This window comes from Phallusia mammillata, chromosome 8 (genome assembly GCF_965637545.1).
Source record: "Phallusia mammillata chromosome 8, kaPhaMamm4.hap1.1, whole genome shotgun sequence".
NCBI lineage: Eukaryota > Metazoa > Chordata > Ascidiacea > Phlebobranchia > Ascidiidae > Phallusia > Phallusia mammillata.
The window spans coordinates 14,922,160-14,945,304 of record NC_137259.1 but is presented as its reverse complement, the minus strand read 5'-3'; the positions used below and the strand labels follow the sequence as shown (position 1 = coordinate 14,945,304).

The following is a 23,145-nucleotide window of genomic DNA, read 5'->3' as shown; positions in this document are numbered from 1 at the left end:
ATGAATCGAGCGAGTTTAAGAGGCTCATTCCGACGTAGGTCCATCCGGTTCGCAAGACTCTTTAACTATTCCAGACATTACAGACAACCTATAAATCGTGAGGAGGGAGAAGAACACATAAACCGTGTCCGTAGTCGCACACTGCAACTTTCTACTGTCGCTAAGCGTGAGATAAATCGTTTGACTGTGGTTCAGAACGCAGTTCCAACCTTTGTCTGGAATTCTAACTTTGGAGAGTTTGATTTGAAGTTCAAGCCTTGTGCTTTGGAGGAAGAGATCTCTCTAGTCGAATTCATAAGTGACAGAGATCAATTTCTAGCTGAAGGTCTACGACGACGTTTGCAGGAGATAAGGTGTGAAATCTTCCAAGGTTTAATTGCAAGCACAGATCTTGATCAGACTAGCTTCGGCAACAACCCAGACGAAATAAGAAAAGCCGTGAGATTCTATCAACGGGTCAATCGTGAGCAATTAGATTGGATCGCTCTAACGCACGCAGCACCTGCAAGGCCATTGTGGTCGCGTCCTAACGAAGAAGAATCTTGCGTTATCAACCTATCCATTCCCTTGAGACACCATACCTGCCGCCCAACAGGCTCTAAGGAGGCTGGTGCTTCACAGGCCACTTAATGCATTTGCCATATGCTCAAGTGCCAACCAATTTGTTTGTTACATTCTTGTACACACGTATTGGAAGAATAACAGAGGAATAATTGGTACATGATTTGTTCGGACATGCAGCGACTGTACGGTTGCGATACCGCACTAACTTACTACATCTAATTAAACAGAACTAGTTCAAGTACGCTCCTGGACAAAATGCAAGTATGGCCATCAAACTTTAGACGACCCGTTGCCAGAAAACACACGACAAAACAGTTTTCAGCGAAAAATTCCATTAAGTCCGGTCGCATGAATAAACAAATCACATAAATCGACGCAGTAACGAGTTTAGCTCCGGCTTTGCTTTAACGTTCTAGAGTGGAGAACGGTTGACGATTTTTTTTTTTCGATGGACTTTTGACAAAACCAGTCGGGCGCATCACATCACTCATGCGTAACATGTACGTTATGTTTACATTGTTGTTGGGGCCGCTCACGAAACATCTTGTCTCATTTTTAGTAGTTTCTTGTTTACTTAGTCCAATAAAACCAAGTTTAATTCCTGAGAATCAATGGATATAATCATAGACGACAGTTCTGTGGTTAAGGCAATCCATGAGTATTTAATATCTCGAAGGCTTTTTGTCAGTGCTGATGCATTGGGAAAAGAAAGTGGGGTATGCATGATGTTTTAAACACCTTTTGCAAATAAATGTTCTTTAGAATGAACGATATTACATTGTGTATAAAATAACTTCACACAATCATAATAATTGTGTAAAAACTAAAAAAAGTTGCAATGTCAATGTGCTTTTCAAATTGTTGCGATTTAAGGTACTGTTGTGATTATATTTATATCGCTGTGTAACTTAGTTAAGCAACTTAGAACTTATAGAAAGAAAATGTGCAAACTGACTACACAAAAGTTAGTGTAACAAACCAATATGTAAGGGCGTACGTAAAATTTATTATAAAAAGAGATGTTATAGAAAATGTAGCTTGAACAAAACACTACACATGAATTACTTACTTTGCAGCAAGGCAATCTTTGAACAAACGTACATACACTAGGTTGTTACTATTTTACACTAACCGTCAGTTGTTACTTCTAACATGATTGTTTATAGAAAGAAGTTGACATGTTGTTTTAACCCGGGGCGAAGGTATGTCACCCCGAAACAAAGAAAAAATTACTGTGATAGAAAAGGGTATAAGAAAAAGGTTTTATGGTGGTGATGAGATTAGGGCGTTACACTTTTAGAAGGACATCAGCTAACTTAAAAAGGAAATAATTACATATGTTTAGAGGACGTCTGTTTGATACGCAAAAATTAAATACATACTCAAAGTAATAAACACATTGCTACAAAATTAAAAACTGAGATTAGCTCAAATTTGTGTGTATTGTTCACCTGTGTTAGCATTAGTATTAGCCCAAACATTTGATAAATGAACCATTTTGCTTTTAACAACAACATAGCCTTCAACGAGAACACATTTTTGTTGAGTTTATAATTAACGATTGTTGCTATTTAGCTCTTTCAATCTAATCCAATAAACAATATGTGTTTTCTACAATTTAGATTCAATTTACTTCAAGTTTTGATGGAGATCTGCTAATGCCCTTAAAAGTGTTTGCTGTGAATGGGGAATGGGATAAAGCAAAACATTATCTGCAAGAGTTGTTTGAGATTTTAGGTACTTTTGGTCTTTTGGAACATAGTAAAATCTGTTGTGTGCAACCTAAAACTCATGGAACCAAATCAGCTTCATGGGCTGGTGCAGAAGTTTTGATTTCAAATGAAATATGGCATGCTAAACCTATATCAGTGCAGTGCCAGCAAGTGTTGCCAAATCATTTTTGTTCTAGAACAGATTAAAGCCGTTTGCAACCTAAAAATGTGACCACAATCTTTTTCAGGCATTGTTAACTCAATAAAAACTTATTTGGTACCCACCATGCCACACCCACAATTTGTGTTTTATAAAATTGTGGCTTATGGGCTAATTATATGTTGTATTTGCCCAACCGATGGAAAATGCTGCACACTCATGCTGAAAAAATTGCATAAAGATCAAACAAAAATACTATTTTTTGCAGATAAAGCCACCCAGAAAAGAATTTTGTTTTTATTCTTTCGTCAAAGATTTTGCGAATCTTGTTTCAGTGATGAAGATGTGAGTGTAGAAAGAGCGTTGAAGGTAAAGTTGTGCATGCATTGATAGAGTTGGTGATGCTCAAATAACATGCACTCCTCACTCTTGGGCCTTGATTATAATCTACTGAAAGTTGTAGTAGTATATGTCAATGTAATGGCAACAAATTTAACATTCATATATTCACCAATTGTGTCCCTTAACCTTGCACAGCTTTTACTGACATGGTAAACAGTTAACCTCAATGATGTCTCTTTCATAGAGTGAAATAAATTTAACACGAGTTGTATTATGTTCATGTTAAAGCTATGTTGGGTTTAAATTTTTACAGGACATAGTTGTGGAAGTGCAGTCTTGTTGTAGTGATGCAGAATGTGAAGCAATGACAGAATCAATACACCACTATTATGCTAAACAGGTAAAATCTAACATCTTTTAACATAAACAGTTTACTTGCTGCTTGAACATTTTTGTTAATTTTTTTGTTAATTTGTGACTGACATATAAAATTGGTTCACCTTGAGGCTGTTGCATGTCGCTTATAATTTATTATGATAAAAGGAATAAAAAAAGTAGTGTACATTTAATGACAAAGAGCACAATTACAACACATTTTTGTTTGAAAATTACTCTGTTTAATAACTGCTGTAGGCCTATGTCTCTATACTTATAAATTATTTGAACAAAAACAACAAAATAGGTTAATCATTTGAAAATTCAATAAGTCCCTTACACCACTTTATACTGTTTGTAGTACTACGTTCATTCTGTCCATTAAAAGTTTTTCCAGGGCACAAAATAGGGTTGATCTATTTGGAAACTTCTAGATTTTTTTTGTAAATTTGGCTTTTTTAATGACGCTTATATTACAGGTAAACCAACACACCTTTGATACAGTGGTACTAGCCACCAGACTTGAATGCTATCACGAAATTGCCCAACTTATTGATCCAATTCTATCTATGGCTCGTAGACAACAACCGAGTTTGTACTTAAATAATGAAAGGTGAATTTTACGAATACTTATTCACTTTCTATACTGTTTTTTGTTATGTCTTTTATTAAAGGTTAATATCAGCCATAGCCAAAGGCCAGCTTTATGACAGATGTGTTGATTACTGTCACAGGAGAGCAACAAGCAATGTCAGTGAAAGATCAGGTAACAAAATGGTAAAATAGGCACAAAACCATTGTAGAAAAAAGTAATTATTTATATTACATTGAAAGCCATTGGCCTAAAGGTCCACATTCGGGACATTTCTATCAATGTTATCTATAATACAATCATGTGTGGTTGTAAAACTGTTTTCACTTATTAAAAGCTGGGAGTTACTATGGGTTCCCTTCCCTGAAGTTGATATCACTAAGTTTTTTTAACCCCACTAACCCCCTAAAATGGGTGAGTTTTTTGAAAGGTCTCGGAATTAAATGAAATTCGGACAGCTTGTAGAATTTTTCATTTATTTGTGTCGATTGTTGTGTTTAACCATGTAACCCAAATATTTACCCCTCTAGCCCCCTAAAAAGGGTAAATTTTTTAAATGTTGTCCGAATTGGATGAAATTTGTATAGCTTGTAAAATGTGCTATTTATAGTTGTTGATTGTTATGTTCAACCCTGTTGCCCCAATATTTACCCCTCTAGCCCCCCAAAATGGGTCAATTTTTTGTACTATGTGAGAATTGAATGAAATTTAGATAGCTTGTACAGTGTGCCAATTATTTATAGGTGTCCATTGTTGTGTTCAGCCCTGTAGTGTAGACCTATCATTTACTCATTTACTAGCCCCCTACAATTGTGTGCAATTCACCATTAATAGAAGCTGATTGTTGTGTTTTGTTCTATTTTCTCACTAATTACACTTTTTCTCAGATAGACCATAAAATAGAAAATCGTTCAAAAATGTATGAATGGAATGAAATTAAATAGTTTGTACTGCACATGGGCGCAACTAGGGGGGCAGGTTCGTCGGCATGCCAGGTCCCTTTTCTATCGGCGTTATTGCGTATAACGGCTCTCGTATAGCGCCGAAAACACGTTCGTCCGCATTAAAGCCAAAAATAACTTTCAAATGACAGGACAAGGCGCCGGTACAGCAGTAAATCGCTTCATCGGCATGTACTGCGATGGTAAAAACGAAGTTTCTGCGATGCATTTATACAACAACCTAATTAACCGCAATGACGATCTTTGTTGGAACTTGAAAACGTATTTACATGTAAACACACAAAAATAAATATTTATCGGAGTGGAGCTTCAGCCAAAAATCCTTTAACAACTTGTTTGTAATTTACGTGTCAGTTCCTGGTCCGCTACCCGAAACAGACTTTTGAAAACACGACGTTATTTTCCTCGTTTTCTTAGACTTAGATGGACAAGACATTATTAACAAATTTACTTGGTTTCCACTCAAACTTGATGCTCCTGACGTAAATATGCACAAGGAATGATCATGAGAAACTTACACATTATATAGTACAGCACTAGTAGACAGATTACAAAATTAACGTGTAAACACTAAACACCCAGTCGAACGAGTTTATTTGTTACGAAACAATGCCTAAGTTTGAATCGTCAATATACTATCACAATGGGCTTTGTGACTTACAAATGTTACTTTTTCACGGCATTCGAAGCCGTACAACCCAAGGACGAAACCCATTTTTTTAGATTATTAGTGGAAAAGCGCGTCGGACCATTTGACCAATCTATGATACGCACTTAGCAATACAATTGTTTTTGGGAAAGTCGTATTGGTAGTTCGTTGCCTGCCCCATCAATTTTCCGCTAGTTGCGCCACTGGTACCCCATATAGCATATTTATTTATTTTCAGTACCAATCACTGTATTTGACTTAACAAAATTGACTTAATAACTTTCTGAATGTTATCTCTTGAAATGCACTATTTACAACTTTGCATGTGTGGGGACCCATGCGTTTCTGCTTGCAGAAACAACCAAATGGGACCCAATATAAAATTAGTATAGGAAATATATTAATGTTTCAAAATACGCTATAGTGTACATGCAAAAGCAATATGTGCTAAGCCACCCTTCTAGTTTTATTCAACTTGGTCATCTTTATCATCAGAGCAATTTTGTATATTTTAGAAATTTAGCTTGTTTTTTGATGTCATTGTAGATGACTTTCCTTTTTTTCTAAGTGTGGTATTCTTTTTGGCAGATTCCAGATGTGAAATTACTTGTGATGAATTTCTAAATTCGACATCAGCAGCAAATACTGATAACTTGATTCTTCAACGTCTGCAAAGTGTACCTGAAGATTTCCTGTTTAAACAACCCATTGATAAAACCAAATTGGAGGTTAGTGGTATTTTTGGGTGTGGGCTGTTTTCAGGAAACTACCCCCTATTTTTGTGTGGTGGTAATAATTTTGTAATCAAATCATGCTAGTTTTGTAGTACAGAATTTTGCAACCATTAACTTAAAAAACTAGTACACCAGGCCTATTAAATGCATTGTGTCGAATCACCCGGTCTCCCAAGCATTACATATGGCAAGGCACAGTTAGAAATATCTAGCCTGCAGTGGGATTTGAACCCACTACTGATTCATTATGATGTCTTTAATAGGCCTGGCACACTATGATTATCGATAAGTATGCTGTGATCTCTGGTCTGCATCGACGCTTCAGTGCTGATTCCAGTGTGAATATATTGATCTTAGTAAACAATGTTACATTCTTTTGTTTAGGTTAAAGTGAGCTCAGTTCCGCTTAAACGACATGGGATTATTCCAAGTCCTTCAGTGTCTCCAGAAAAGTCTGAGTCTTCTATGCAACAAGAGACATTGTTAGTTTTTTTCAAACAAGTTGTAATGTACAACTTATTTCCATACATAAAAAGTTACTCACAAAACATATCAAAACTAAAAAAATTATACTAAAAATTTGGAAAGTATATGTGGTAAAAGTGATAAAAAGGTGTTGAAAATTTTTTTTCTTATCTTTTTTTTTAGAATGTTATGTTAATCACAGAAAAATTTGGTTTAAAATATAAAAGTTGTATTCACAAAAGATATGTTTACAGAGAACAAACCATTGAAACAAAACCTCATGTATCCCAAGCTTGGGATGAAGCTACTGACAAACCATCCACAAATGCTTCACAACAACTTTCACAGCTTCATCAATTCCAACATAATGATTCCACCTCAATGACCCAAAACCAGCCTCCATCCAATGCAGTTAATGTTCAAAGTCCTGCTACACAGCCGCAATCACAGGATAGCAATGTTGAACATTTACCAGATCCTAGGGTAGGTTAACAACTAAGGTTACTAGGGATGGGTCAAGCCTAGCCAAAACCTGAGTATTCAGTGTGGAGCATCACTGTTTTTAATGATCGGTGCTTGGTTGCACAAACTGTCCTGAGCATTAAATTTATACATTGCTGTACGAGCTGTTTTATGCAATTTTTGGGGATTGCTTTTGCTGGGGCCTATTTTTTTAAAGTGAATGGTTGGGTAAAGATACTTGTATTATACCGTCACTGTTATTTATGTAAAATCACCGGAACAGCTGGAAAAAAACATGAGATTTATGTTTAGTTGTGAAAGATCAGAAGTTGTACCGTATACCAAGACAAATGTAAATATTGTGTCATTCTTTTCTTTGTACCTGCAAAGGATTCCTATGCCGATTTTATGGCGGAGCAAGCAGCAGTTCGACAAGACAGAGACAGAGTGCTGCGACAGCTTCAGCAGAAAGAGGAACAAGCCAATATTATTCGACAAAACCTTCAAGTGAAACAAGGTATTGTTTTAAATGCAATATTTTTAGTGTTGGTAAGTTGTATTGTAAAAAAAACTGTTAATGCTGTAAAATATGATTTGCATTGGGAATGTTTATCTTTTACCATTTACCAGTATTTTTGTTTTATGTATTAGAAACTAATTGTTTAATGTATTAGAAACTACCCAATTTAATGTTTGTTTGTTTGTTTTTTCAGTTAAAAATGTTAACAATCAAGACCTTAGTTTGAAATTTCTTTCATAGAACCAGTTTTTATGGAGGACCCTCAACCACTAATGACCACAAATTACCACCAATTCCCCCTTGAGTATGTTCCTGTTGAGAAAACGGAAGAGGGCTCCGCAATTAGAGCAGTGGCTTTTCATCCTTTCGGTCATGTCTATGCAGTTGGATCCAATGCCCAAAATCTAAAGATTTGTTCAATGCCGAAGCAACCATTCAACCCAAGCCTGTAAGTTTTTTTGCACCTTGACCATGTTGGTATTAGAAATAGGTAATTCTGACAACAAGCAGCAATGGTAATACAGTACACGGCTGGTAAGTCACAAAAAAAATTAGAAAGTAGAAATGTCTGTTTTACTGGGATTGATAAAATCTTAGATCTACTTAACAAAATACTACCTGCCTTTACATAATAATACAAATCAATTGTTCAATCAAATCAAAAGTTTAAAGCTATAACCATTAAGCTTTTTATTGTTTAATTTACTTATTTTGTATTACTAACTATATTTTTCTTCAATTCCAAAACTAAATACCCTTAGTTTCTGACACAAATGTATGTAACCACATAAATTTCTGTCAATTATACTGGTAGCCATCTATTAAAAATATGCATTTTGACAAAAATGTTGTGTACCTCTGCTGGTATAGGTAGAATAAAAAGATTTTAATTTTTTTTTAAATATACATTTTCTGGCCACTTTATTAACTACAATCCAATGCTACAGCCACAAGCAGAAATATCAGGCTGAACTTGGCATTGGACTAGAATGGACAAGACTGCTTATGAAAAGGACGCATGTGCATAAAGGATCAATTTATGCATTAGCATGGAGTGGTAAAAAAAAATTTACCATACAACTTTTAAAAAAGTATTGCTACTTAAAATCTATTTTCTAGGAGATGGAAGCATGCTTGCCTCCTGTTCCAATGACAAAATGATCAAACTTTTTGATTTTAGTGTGGACTCTAATCATTTATCAGGTCTGTATTTGGTGTTATTAACTTGTGTGTTGTGTATTGTGGCTACTATTTTTTAAGTGAACTAGTTATTTTGTGGCAACACACATAACAGCAGTATAGCTGCAAAATATAAATGTGACCCTATTTTTGGAGATACTAAAGATAAAAATTGATGCCATTACACCAGTGTATTTCTAATTTATCAAGACAATGTTTATCTGTAAACAAAAAATTGTGAACTCGATGAAAATGTAAAATAATAAAACTTACATAAAATAGGCAATAAATTGTGACCTGCTTGAGTGGTTCATGACCTTTTTGGTGTAATTTCCCACTAAAGTTAATAACCAAGGTTGAATTTCCCCTGTGGTATTGTTTTTTATAATGTTTTGTACCATACAGTAACAATAATGGTTTCAAACAGATAAAAAAAACAATTTTGTGACCAAATAATTACATCTGGAATCTGGAAAATTTCCCATTGTTTAAAAACCACTTTGCTGGACTTTCAATGATTTTTTTGGCAGGATTCACAACAGTTTTGTTTTAAAAATATTTTTTATTTTATTTCAGAACCAACATTTGAATTGTGTCATCATGAAGGTGTAGTTCGAGATATCACATTCGTAGATGGTTTTGGTTCTGGATCTGTGCTTGCAAGTTGTGGTTCTGGTAATTGTCAGGTGTTTACATATGATTGTCAGGTGGACACAATGCTGCACAGACTAACTGGACATGTTGGTATGCAGACCTCATCATTCTACAATATTCTTGTAGTCATTTTGTTGCTATTTTCTAGTGATTACCAAAAATTTTCACATACAATATTTTTGCAAAGATTTTTTCTACAGATCAAATATTATCACTTTATTCGTGGAACAATGGAATGTTGGCTTCCACTTCTCAGGACAAATCACTGCGAATTTGGGACCTCAAATCAGCAAGGTGAAAATCGTATTTTAAACATTTGGCAAATGTCTCTTACAGAAGTTTAGCAGCAACTACGGCAAAAAAGGTCATTGTGACACCAAAACGACTTATTTTTTTCCTAAAGTTAAAAATTTTTGGTATTTTGGTCTCAACGAAAGAAACTCGTTCGTGGTGTTCGCATCACTTTACAGAACAAAGAAATAAAAGTTGCAACACACAACAGTCGTTATTTCGTCACAAAACATTTGCCATTTGAAATTCAGCAGGTGGCACAAAAACAACATCTTTGGTGCGTTTATTTATTATTATGACGCTACATGTTAAGCAACACTTCGATGTTAACTTTCAGAATGAAACACGGGAACAAAAAATTAAAGTAATTCGTTGCGGCATTTCAATTATTTTAGATTTGTAATTTCGTTACGTTACTTTGGCCAAAATTTATTTATTTTGTTCTAGTATATCGTTTTGTTCCGGACAAAACAATACCCTAAAACCTTTCATAACTTCTTGTTTAGATGCGCCAGTGTTCTCGGTTTCGGGCCTTCCTCCAGTGCGCCTGTGATTCCGACAAGCGTATGCGTAGACGCCAGTGGGCGCTATTTAGTCGTTGGAAGAGACGACAATACCATTTCTGTGTACGACCTGGTTGCCGGAAAAATAGCAAAGGTGAAATTGTTTGTCTTTCAGGCATTATGGTGTTCATATAAACTTTGTCCTGCTGTTTGTTGGCTAAATGTGGACAAAAAAAGGTCTCAGAGATAATTGTTTGGAGTAAATTTCACATTGGTTAAAAGTTTGTCAGTGAATGCGACTATAATGCAAAATGCAACAATAGAACTTTGACATTTCATCTATCTTTGGGAGTTTTTGTTTGTTTTTTTAATTGTATTTTTACTCTTATTTGAATTTCTTTTGCTTTTATTAAAACAATTAGCCAAACCTGAACACAGCATTTGAACGCTGGGAATGCTTGTAGCTTTGCCGCTGGATGTCGCAAAACCTTACCTTAAGCCTTATTTCTGAAAATTATTAAAAAATAAAAAATCTTGAGAACCATTGAAATGACGTTTACTTTTAATTTCTAGGACTTCCAATCACACAACGGTGAAATACGGAGTGTTCGGTTCAACCCTGTAACTCCTAACCTGCTTCTGTCAGGATCATACGACGGAACGGCTCTCGTAACAAATATAGATGCAGTTTTAAAACAAGGTGCATTAGTTTGCTGGCTTTTTTAAAATAATGTGAATACGGACACATAGGTTTAATTTGACTTCAAAACCAAGCCCTGAGTTATGTATAGTGGCAAAAAACACTGGGATTTAGGCTAGTACGAAGTGGGATTCGAACCACCAATTATGCTTGTCCTGTGCGTAATAGTATGTGTTTCAAAAGTTCGGTTAGGATAAACAATACGTGCTTGAACAACATTTATACAAAAATATTTCAAACTTTGCTTCTTGATGTTCCAAATACAAAGATTTACTTTGCAAGATGCTATAATTAGTCAATTTTAAACGTTATAAGGCTCAAAGTTTAAAATATTTCCTCAAATAGCAAAGAGAATTCTATAATAAAAAGTATCAAAAATTTGAAAAGGTTTAATGATGGTTTGTAGTCAAAATAAAACCAATCCTTAAAACATTCCTAATTTAGTCATAGCGTCGTCCGTAAGTATAAATAAAAACTTAACCTGCTCACATAATTCTGCTGTCCAAAAATTGTCGTTCAACGTGCTCAAATTCTCATGTAAAATAACAGATGTTGTGGAGTTGGACTCTTCATCATTTCGTTGTCATCACCATAACGACAAAATCATCCAATGTCGCTGGCACCCAAGCGGTCAGTCTTTCGCATCAACTTCTGCTGACCACTCATGTGTTCTGTGGTCACAACAATGTGGAAACCATATGTGATGAAAACTTAACACCTTTGTTTATAGATACCGCTGTGCACTAATACACTTGCACCTTATCAGGCTTGAACACGTTCTGATAAAGTATAGCGTAGGTATACCGCCTTGCCGCAAGGCCCTTGTATTTGTATCTCGTAAGTCTAAGTTTTTGTCCAATTATATCAACTTCTTTGCCCAACCAGATTCACGAATTTGAATCAACAAGCATAAGGTTGATTATAGTCTTCATTCACCAAGCAACTAGCTGCAAGATTCTAGCTAAAGTATACAATATTCCCAATCGCATTTCCTTTTATTTAAAGCCCATAACTTTTTAAGTAAATCAGCTGTTCACAACCTTTTATAAGTGGTACTAAATACTTTTTGAAGGTCATGTAAACAAAGCTGTTCGGGACATGTGTCATGCTGAATCAGCAAAGCTATTCTCATAGCAGCTTAGTTATATCAAACTGTTTTTTAAATATATATAATATCTAGTGTAAATTTGCCCTTTTTGTGTCACTACTTCATTGGTCTTGTGTCCTCAAACCTATGCTAAACATGCATGGCCATAAAACGGTGCTTTTAATATTTCTAACTATAACTGTGTTACCCTGTTTAAATTGCGAATTGAATGCAGTTTTGTGTTGGTTTGCTTTTTCTGTAATGTGTATGAGGGTGATTCATGATCTGCACCTCTAATATACGTGTATATTTGTACTTTAGGTGCTAAAACTTAGTACAAGATCCCTTAAAGAAAAAAGTACCTTATTTTTACGAAGTGTTGTTCAAACGTTAACCTCCCGTTATTTCTACTGTAAAATTTCTACACACTACACCAGTGACACAAAAATACTTGCACCAAGTGTTACCATTGTACGTGTTAACTCTTTTCAGACCCTATTTTTGTACTGTTTTTTTCGTTCTTTGTTCTAAACAAGAAAAATGTACATTTATGCACTCTGTTCTGTTTTCTAATTGAAAGTAGAAATGTAACATTTTAGACAATGGGATTAGTAGGTAACGAAGCAGATTGTACTTCAGTTGTGTTTGCAGCCTTGCAAGCACAAACAAGCTTACAAAGGACAAAGTTCGCTTGAATTATTGACCTGTGATTGTGGTCTGGCGCGGAGCTAGGCACTGGAAGCGTGAGTCAGGCCAACATGACTGAAGATATATATTTACCAATCAACCTGTACCCGCCCCCAAACCTTTGTTTGCATTAGGTTTTTGGTTAATAGGGATACTTTAGCGGTTTGTAGGCATACACTCTGCTATACCACTTATCGCGGGTTCAATCCACATCTGTCCTCCATTCCTTGTCTCTCATGCCAAAAAAATTATACAACAGACGCTTTTTACAGCTCGCATTCAACCATATACCATATAGGGTTTATAGACTGAGTACAAGCAGAATGTAGAACAGTGCATGTGATTTCTAAGGGGCTGGGGTAAAAATCATGCCGCAAAATCCGTTTTGTTTATCAGAGGTTTATAGAAAACAGTTGTTTTTACAGAAGTTTCTTGGAATAATCAAGTTCTAAAACACAAGTTACCCTAAACATTTAATATTTGACTACATTTTTCAATTCAATGTTTTATTTGTCACGCTTTGAAATTTAAGCATTTGCAGAAACGAAACTAATAAGGAACATAATATAATCATCTAGGCCTATACAGTTTTGTTTTGCAGACAACGTGGCTGGGTTTTTGTAAATACAATGACCGGTTCTAGGTTTTAGTACTTTACTCCAAAAAAAAACATATTGAATAAAAATACGTTCGCTTACTTGACATTTTTCAAGTTAGTTTGAATTTTGAATTAGTCTTAAACATTGGATCTCGATTTTTTTTCAGATTTTGAACTCTTATCCTATAGAACTCTAGAGCAGTAAGCTTACTGCTTATGGTGCGTATAGAACTCTTAGCCTATACTGCTTATGGTGCGTACTGAGATATTTATGATATTTTTGTGACGTGCCAATTGTTCTCCAGGAGTAGGCTAAAGTACAAAACGGAGCACTTTGGCAATTTTAGTTTATTTGATGATCGATGCATTGGATGCAGTTAATATTCTGCAAACGTCGGGGCTGTTGTCACCAAATATTTGCAATTGCATAACTCTGTGTTTGTTTTTCACCCCTTTGCGGAAGGTAAACGTGCATTTTGTTGCATGGAAGTGTCGACTGTCGAATCATGATGCGGGTTCTATTACGGGCGGCTATAATTTACTAAAATGTCTCTAAAGTTGTGAAAAGCATTTCCTAAATCGAATGTCGTAATTACTGTTAAAATTAGAGATGGTGCGTTTTCAAAAAAAGTTTTTGAGAAAATGTTTTTTTGTAAAGAGGTTTTTTCATAGGTTTGTTTTTAGTTGGACATCATTAATGTCCCGTTAAGTTTTTTCTTGTAATAATGTCGAGGGGATGGTGGTATCTGTTATTTTTACTGTTCGTCGTTGTAGGTAAGTTGGTTGGTTTGCTTTCTTTTGTTTATAAACGTGTTTTACTGTTTTTAAGAAGAAAAAAACAATAAAAATAAAAATATCACATCAATCTGCGTGAATGATAATGTTGTAAAAAGGGCGGGAATTTATTACTGCGAGTTTTTGCAGTTCCTTCAGTGATTTTTATCTGAGTGGGCTAAACAAAAATTTCACAACTGTGTTTTGTCAGTGTTAATGCGAATAAAAACAGGTTGTTTTTGCAATGTACTACGCGTATGTTTATATTTCTCAGAACAAAGTAATGGTGCATGTAGTTCCGGTTGGGAATCATACAACAACTATTGCTACTTGTTCAAAACCGTATTTACAACGTGGCCAAATGCCGAGTCCGCCTGTCAACAAGCTGGAGGGCACCTTACCAGTTTTGCAGATGTGGCAGAAAGGGTATGCATATTTACCTCAAACGATAATATATTGAAAATGTTCTTTGTTCTTTACAAAATGTTCTTTATATAGTCTTAAGGTACACAATTCCTTAAATAATTGTTGATTTTGTTTGTTTGTACAGGACTGGGTATACAATGGTCACATTGGACCCTCCGGTCAGAAATGGTGGATTGGCTTAAATGACATTGAATTGGAAGGAACATGGGTTTGGAGTGATAAATCATCTGTTAATACTGCAACATTGTTAGTTATTGTGTGTATAACTACTTGTATACTTATAATGGTTACTGATAAATCATCTGTTAATGTTGCAACATTTTTAGTTATTGTGTGTATAACTACTTGTATACTTATAATGGTTACTGATAAATCATCTGTTAATGTTGCAACATTTTTAGTTATTGTGTGTATAACTACTTGTATACTTATATATGGTTACTGAAAAATCATCTATAAATGCTGCAACATTTTTAGGTATAGTGTTTATAACTACTTGTATACTTATATGGTTACTGATCATTTATCTGTTAATTCTGTAATGTTGTCAGTTACTTTGTGTATAACTACTTGTATACTTACATAGGCTTACCTAGTGATGGTCCATAAATACTCATGCAAGAGGCCATAAAAGATATTAAATTGAAAAAAATATTTTGTTGTTTAGACTAAATATTACTAAATAAAAATTATTTTGCTGTTTAGACTATGGAGACCAGGAGAGCCAAACAACAACGCTGACCAACATTGCACTGCATATGAGGGAGGAAATGCTGTTACGCAAAACACAATGAATGATGAAAACTGTGGCAATCACAGGTTAACAACTTATTGAGAGTAAAATGTGTCGATGTTTTGTACTGTTGCAATCATTTTGTGAATAGCAGTAACATTATCATAGGGGTCTAAAAATATCACATTTTTTTTATTTCTGCTGGTATGCAGTACACATAAAAAAGCTATGCATATACTAACTCAGTGTGGTCCAACTTTATTTTGTTGCGGGCCATTCAAAATCATTAACTTACTACGCTGGCCAAGGTTTAAATTTTTGCAGAAAAAACTTTTTTCTGGGTTAAACTCTAGGGTAACTACACACCGTTTTTATCTATAGATAAGTTTATTTTTATATTTTATAGTTATTTACTAAGTAGAAGCTGTCAAAAACATTCAGTTTCCAGTCTAGCGCCAAAATGCCCCTGAACGGTTTATAGAAGCAGAACCCTTTATTACATAACAATGCCTTGTCATGCATCACAATAGGAGATTTTACAATATTTAGTGTGTGTTAATCCTCACATTTTAAAAACATTGAATTATATATTGAAAACAAAACTTATAGTTGTCATTAAAATGTTGGACTTTCGCGGGCCAACAAAATTATCTCGCGGGCCACAATTGGCCCGTGGACCTGCAGTTGGACCACTCTGTACTTACTAATAAGTGCATATGTAAACATACTGATTGCTATTGAATGTACTTATTTTAATTGATCTATGTTGTTGCTGGTGATTTGCATTTTGTGTGTGCCAGGTGTTGCAGAATTGTAATAATCTGTAGGCTCCTTTCTCGATCTGATGTAGAAGTTTGACAAATCTAAAAACAGATAATAGCTGTGGATTGTAGGATTTTACCCTACCCGACTATTTACCCTGTTAGCCCCTTGAAATGGGTAAACTAATAAGGAGTGTCCTGATACAATGAAATTTGGATAGTTGTACAACTGTTTGGATGAAACAAATGGATAGTTGTTGTACTGTGTAGAAATAATAAGTTGCAACTAAAGCTTTTCAAAAACAAATCATCCAGTTTATTGCATAATGCTGTTGTTAAAAAAGGCAAATTGTTTTGGCAATTAAACAGATTTGTCTGTACTGCTGTCCAGCACCAGGAATTGCCACATTAGCTCTCTAAAGATTAAACATGGTGAAATGATTTTAAAATTGCCTAAAATTTATACACAATATACAAAACTTGCAGCATGCTTGACCCAGCAATATATTGTATGCTGCAATCTTTTTGCAGCAAATGGGAAGTTTCATACAAAATTTAACAAATATTTGTTGTTATTGTGTATTCGTCAGGAAATTTACGTGTTTTATAGCTTTCTACTTCCAATGATAAAATATTTTTTTTCAATGCAAACTATTTTTTCATAACTGCTGGATTTAAATGTTCTATCTGGCAGATATTATATATGCAAGGCAAAAGAAAGCACGGGCAGCGATTCTGAATTATGTGACACAGACCTTGGATTTACTCCCTTTGAAACCAACTGCTATATCTATGTGAGCCAACGCATGACTTTTCATGATGTACGTGAGTTTGTACAAACATTATACATTGAAATATATATTTGTGTAAAAGTTGGGTTCACCAGTGAGTTGTAAATCAAGTCCTAACCTTTTCACACTTTTTATTGTTTTGAAAGATAGAAATCACTTTACCTACAAACATAGATTGACACATGTTATGACCAAGTTTATACTGCCCTATTTTATTCCAAAAAGTCATAGGTGTTACAACTTTCAACTCAGCTTAAATAGTCCTAAATTCTTTGAGTCATTTACATGTACACTTTCTTCACTGATATACTACAGGCAGAAGAATACTGCTACAATAATTTTGATGGACATTTGGCATCAGTAATTTCTAGTTCTGAGCAAACATACATGGAAGGATTTGCTATCCAAGATACCAAAGACATGTGGATTGGACTGTCTGACACCGTAAGATAACAGCATTTGTAATAGTTTATCCTGTTCTGACTGTAAAGCAGGATGCCAAACTTAAGTTTTGTTAGGGATTTAGTAAAACTTTTTTAGCTCCAATGCCTCACTATAAGGATGGTGCAGTGCTGACATATCACTAACAAGAATACATAGTAAAAACTAATGATATATATTTTCTATTTTTACTTTATGTCTATTATAGATTTCTTTATTAAAATTCTGCACCCATTTCCAGTTGTCCCTACTGTACAATCTCTGTATCCTGTCATATTGCTGGCATGTTGCTTTATTAAACTCCTGCATTAAAATTCTGAACTGGTTCAAAATTAATGCTCTGTGTGTGACCCCTGTTCCAAAGTATGCAGTTCTAAAGACTATGCCAAAGGGGACACAGCCTGTGATTTGAGTGTCTGATATAGCCATAGATAGAAATAAATATATAAGTCAAGTCAAATTTGTATTAGAAGCCTTGTATCAACAAAAACTACATATACTTATTATAATGGTCAGAAAGGCAACAGACTTACACCTCAATCTGTATTTTTAGGAAACACCTGGTTTGTTGAAGTGGAGCAATGGATATGACATACTGGATTTTGCCAACTGGGACACTGGACCTACTATCATGTAATTTTTATTGTTGTTCATGCCTATCTTGTTTACATAAAAATCCTAATTATATTTTAGAATATTTGCAGTTTTTCGGCCACTCTACCATTTGCCTTTTAAAACAGTTAATTATCATGCTCGAAAGTTTATGATGCTTCTACTATTAAGTTAAATGTATTTTCATGATAGGTTTATTTATTTTTTTATTTCTCTTATCCTTAGTGGGCAGCACCTGAATGCATTAGGCTTACAATAACTGTGTAGCTGCCTGTTTGCAACACAAAGTGTTATTTCTTGATGTTTCCTTTAATAGCATTGAAATTTTGCAGTATATTTATAAAAAATAGGATTTGGTATTCTGGATGCAATATAGCTATTCTGGAACGATTCAAAGATGATATACTAACATAAATTGCCAATTCCAGTGGCAGCATCTGTTTTATTTCTGACGTTTAGTTTAAACTAACAAATATAAATCTTTTTACTGCATGCAAAGCTTAAGATTACATCTTGATATTTAGACATGCCGGTAGTACTTGTACTGAAATGATTTCAACGACAGGAAAATGGAATACAACACGCTGTGGAGAGAACAAAGCATTTGTTTGCAAAAAAGGACAAAAAAGTATGCCTTGATATAGAGTTCCTGTAATGTATAGATTTGTATTGCTCTTCCAGCAGAAACATGGATTATTTGTGATAAAAACTGCTGGAAGTGCAATACTTGTCTATTTATTTTAGCAATACTTATTGCATATAATTTTACCTTTTATTCTTCAAGCGACATGTCCTGATGGTTGGATATATGGACATGGTAAATGTTATGAGTTTCATCTTAATGCAAATCTGTTCACAACTTGGAGTGAAGCAAGAGATTTTTGTTATCTAAAAAATGCAAGAATTCTAACCATCGAAAGGTAAGGTGTAGTGATGGGACGGGTACCCGGTACTCGGTACTCGGTATCGAACGATTTCAGTGGTATCGATACTCGTACTCGGTATCGAAATATTTTGCCTAAGTTTTCGATACCAACATGCGAGTACCAAAGGCCGATTTACACCATAAGAATATGGGCAACTTTATGCCAATATTTGCTTCGGACAGCACAAAATTGGAAAAAAGTTCCGCCAGTTTACGTATATATTTTTCGCTATCACGTGGAGATTACATTTTTCGGCGTGTGTGTGTGCACGCCTGTACCCCGACCATGGCAGATAAATTAGCCAGTGATATACAACTAAGTACAACACTACACCTAAGTACTCGGTAATCGTACTCGGTACTCGGTATCGAAGGTATATACATGTGGTACTCGTACTCAGTATCGGTACTCGCTTCAAAACCTGGTATCGTCCCATCACTAGTAAGGTGTCATCCTTTCATTTTAAGGTGTAGTCAGTTTTTAAATATTGTTGAGTCGGGGTCGGCAATTTTATTCAGAAAAGCAGCAGCAAGTTGTTTAAGGGCAACATTTAGGCTTTGTTTTTGATGAATTAAAAGTAAGTTTACTTAACTAAAGTAAAGTTGAAGTTGAGTGATGCAAACTTGAAAATTGTTTTTTCTTAACCACTGTATTTCACCAGCAAAGTAATAAATCCAAAAAATGATTTTGTGATTTTAAAGTCACAGAATCAGTCAATGAATTATATGAAATATATATATTTCGCCTAACTGGCATTATCAGTTCCTACAGACATGATAAAACATAATAAAAGATGAATAAAAGCAATTAAACATAACAAAGTAAAGTGTAAAACCATTGATTAATTTCATTATATTCTTAATAAGCTTTAAAACTTTAGAAATCTCCTTTATTACAATATTTTGAGTTTCATAATTTGTATAATTTTATCAGTCCCCTGATACAGTTTAAAACCACAGTAAACCCATGGTATGGAGCAAAAATAAACTGAACAAATAAAATTGCCTACTCCTTTCTTCAGTTTTTCAAATTCAGTTTTCTATGTTTTAAACCATAAAATTAAAAGCTACATCTGTTGTTGGAAACTACACGCAGTTGCAACACAATTTGTAAACTTTAATAAACTTTGCAATACTGCTTTAGTCAAGATGAGCAAAATTTTATTGGAGGATTTTCTCAGCAATGGAATAAGGATGGAATTATTCAAATGTGGATTGGTGCCTCTGGTAGGAATTTTTAGCACAAGTGTTTTTGACACACTTTAATGTAGTTTAACACAAAAAAGGTTATACTAAATTGTAAATCACCCTTGATTATAAGCTAAGTTGTCCTCTTGGTTACAAGCCCCATGCTGTGACCTTAGGTACTATGGTTTTAAACTGCTTTTTTGATTGCTACATACCAAAAACATTTGTCAACAATTACCAGTCACACAGAAAACTGCACTCAGGTGAGCAAATGCAGGCGTATAACACCTACACGCAAATAAATTTTGAACAAAAAATAAATCAAAAAGCGAAGTAGAAATATTATTTGTTTGACAAATGTAAGCCGCTCTCACTTATAAGCTGCACAACTGTGGGGGGAAAAACATATCCATAAGTCATAACTTACAATCGAGTAAATGCGTTATGTATATGTACATAATTGTGCATAAATAACATTTGTGTTAAATTACTTAGAAATCACACTCATACATATAGGTAACTAAGGCACATCGAATCACTGAATATTATTTTATTTATTTATGTTGTCTTTTTAATGTGCAGATTTTGTGACTGACAATGTTATGACATGGTGGGATGGAAAACAAATCAACTACAACCAGTGGGATGGGGATTATACACAAATCCTTAACACTGGTGTTGACGACTGTGCTTGGCTGTATACTGGAAAAAGTAAAACAAACAACAATAATGTTTTAAATTCTATGTGGTGTTGTACATATTAAACTAAAATTGCAATGGTGTTAACAAAGTTTACTACTAAAACATTCTAAGCCACATTTCTTTTTTTGGACATGCAGTTTACAATTAACCTTTCCCAAAGTTTAGTATTATAGTTAAAAATCTCAAATTTTAATAAAATTTAATACCTTTTTTACCTAAAACTATAAATTTTGTTCTGTCAAAATGTATGTAACATGTGCATAAATTGCAGCCAATAGACGTCATAAACCTTTTGTAAATCAATTATGTACTTTTCCTTCAAACATTAGTAATTAATTTTAAACATAATTGAGAAACACAACCAATTAATGTGAATAGGCTCTCTCGATGTGATAGATAATTGGATAATGTTTTCTTGTTTTAGCAAGCAGCAACTGGGAGGTTGGCAATTGTTTTCAGTTGTTGGCATTTGGGTGTGAAGTCAATGAAGGAATAAGTTTGTCCCCAGAACCTAGACCCCTGGGTAAGCCCCTTGATTTTTGAAACCAAATTATTGGTGTGAATAAAATATATATATATATTTTGGTTTCTTGCGTTAGTTTGCAGAGGTTTCCAAACTTTGCGAGATAAAAAAATGGATTGCCCTTAAAACTTGTTTTTTACACTTTCAATAGCTTGTTACAACATCAAGACACATTTTTTTTATATTATGTACAAATAAGATTAGTAGTTTTAGGTAAATTTCATCGTAGGTAGATGGCTTTTTAACATAAGGAGCTTTATCATAGAATCCTCTACTGTAAGGTTTTAGGAAAATGTAACTCGGTATTATTTGTTGAAATTAAGATGAACATAAATTTGTAACTGGCATCAGCCCTGAAGTGTTCATGCAGATCACTGATTGCATTTAAAAGGCATGATACTGAATCTAGCCATTCTCCCAAGCATTTTTTTAATGACTTGTTTCTGTATTTAATAGTCCCGGGGCCGGGATATTAGGGTTATTTATTGCAACAATGTTTTGTTTATTTATACTGGTAAATAGGAATGGGCCGGGCTGAGTCAGAACCCGAGTACTCGGTACTGACCATCGCTGTTTTTAATGCTCGGTGCTCGGCCGAGCAGTTGCACAAACTGACCTGAGCATTAAATTTGTTTATTCATGCACTGCTAACATATGAAACTAGTGTTTGAAAGGGTTAATATGCTAAATGGTGGAAAATGCGTACATGTGGGGACTGTACAATTATATACATCACTGGTGGCTGTATGAACCATAGAAAAGCTACAAAATTAGTGTGGAATTGGGATGTTTGTGACATCTCGGCCGAGCATCAACATGACATGCTAGGTGTTCGACCAAACAGAACATTTGTATTTTATGCCTATTCCTACTGGTAAATATATACTGGCAAAGATATTAACATGAATTTGCATGCATGCAGTAAACTACACTTGTGAAGATGGTTGGAGACTGTTTAATGGTTACTGCTATTTCTTCTCTGACATACAAAAGAGCTGGGATGATAGCAAAGCATTCTGTAATAGTGCAGAGCAGGGTTATGCCAAATTTGTGAGCATACACAATGATCTGGAACAATCTTTTATATCAGGTAAAAAATATCTTGGTTGGGACAAAAATTCAGGAATGTAGTTATTTTTCAGCTGTTGCAAACACATTAATGGCATTTGCTACACTTGAATAACATATACACTGGCTTATTTTAGCAATTTTACTTTTGTTGGGGTAGCTAAAATCCTGAATGAGCTTAAAACTGTAATTCATACCGCACAAGAAGTGAAAAAAAGTAATGCTGTGGCAAAAAGTCATTTATAAATGATTTTGTCGTTTTTGGACTGTGTTTTATGTTTTGAAACTGGTTTATATTTGTTTTTATCTAATGGCAAACAAAGACCAAGTTTTAAGATCCATTTGTGAATTACAGGTCACTTGAAAGGACAATCTTGGATTGGTTTGAACGACAAACTATTTAATGGCATTTATCAATGGTCAGATGGAACACCACTGGTAAAGATTTTTTCATGCAGAAATAATCAACATATCTCATTTATGTAAAAGCACATAATTGATAAGCTGCAGACAGTGCACACTGTTTCGACCTATAAGGTCTCGACAGTGCAGCTGGTGGCAATAGATCGTCCATATAACTCATTTAGTTTTCACAGAACCAGTAACAAGGCAATACCACTAAATTAGTTTTATCCAAAAACGGCATATGTAGTGGTGAGTTTCAGTCGGTTTGCATCGATTCTATTGAACCGTCTCACGAAATTTTATGAGATCAGCGAACTGGTTAACATTACTGGTTACTGTCAATACACCGGCTGAAAAATATGACTTTTGTGATAGATCAAACTGACAAAAGATTTGAATCTCCCCACTGGGCATATGGGTAATGTATTTTACACGAGTGATCAAACTTTTCGTCTACACAATTACTCCATGGTATTATTTGGAAGGTTTAGCTTAGGTGAACATAAATTCGGGAGAAAACCCACAAAGGAGTTGCATGTACTAAGTGCTAAGCCTGTGGG

The 23,145-nt window shown here is 34.6% G+C and overlaps 2 protein-coding genes across 3 annotated transcripts in view; both read left to right on the top strand.

Moving 5' to 3' along the window:
* Positions 1-1,061: 1,061 nt before the first annotated feature.
* LOC145204759 (uncharacterized) lies at positions 1,062-12,502 on the top strand. 2 transcript variants are annotated; one of them, XM_080077355.1, is made up of 18 exons: positions 1,062-1,280; positions 2,187-2,301; positions 2,705-2,805; positions 3,092-3,178; positions 3,633-3,766; positions 3,828-3,919; positions 5,945-6,084; positions 6,475-6,572; positions 6,810-7,038; positions 7,408-7,534; positions 7,784-7,985; positions 8,485-8,594; positions 8,657-8,740; positions 9,293-9,460; positions 9,571-9,664; positions 10,168-10,318; positions 10,738-10,864; positions 11,414-12,502. In XM_080077355.1, the coding sequence occupies exons 1-18, from the start codon at positions 1,176-1,178 to the stop codon at positions 11,566-11,568; spliced, it is 2,319 nt and encodes a 772-aa protein (XP_079933481.1). In that variant the 5' UTR covers positions 1,062-1,175; the 3' UTR covers positions 11,569-12,502. The 2 variants fall into 2 exon arrangements, with proteins under 2 accessions (XP_079933481.1, XP_079933480.1); XM_080077354.1 differs by having other exon boundaries at positions 7,778-7,985.
* Positions 12,503-15,164: 2,662 nt separating this feature from the next.
* Positions 15,165-23,145, top strand: part of LOC145203896 (uncharacterized) — a 45,041-nt gene continuing 37,060 nt past the window's right edge. The window contains exons 1-11 of the mRNA XM_080076261.1: positions 15,165-15,255; positions 16,625-16,751; positions 17,037-17,165; positions 17,716-17,795; positions 18,299-18,402; positions 18,559-18,694; positions 19,844-19,926; positions 20,470-20,598; positions 21,014-21,112; positions 22,035-22,202; positions 22,536-22,618. Of these exons, the coding sequence (XP_079932387.1) occupies positions 15,227-15,255; positions 16,625-16,751; positions 17,037-17,165; positions 17,716-17,795; positions 18,299-18,402; positions 18,559-18,694; positions 19,844-19,926; positions 20,470-20,598; positions 21,014-21,112; positions 22,035-22,202; positions 22,536-22,618 (1,167 nt within the window). The 5' untranslated portion in view covers positions 15,165-15,226. The remainder of the gene's footprint in view (positions 15,256-16,624; positions 16,752-17,036; positions 17,166-17,715; positions 17,796-18,298; positions 18,403-18,558; positions 18,695-19,843; positions 19,927-20,469; positions 20,599-21,013; positions 21,113-22,034; positions 22,203-22,535; positions 22,619-23,145) is intronic.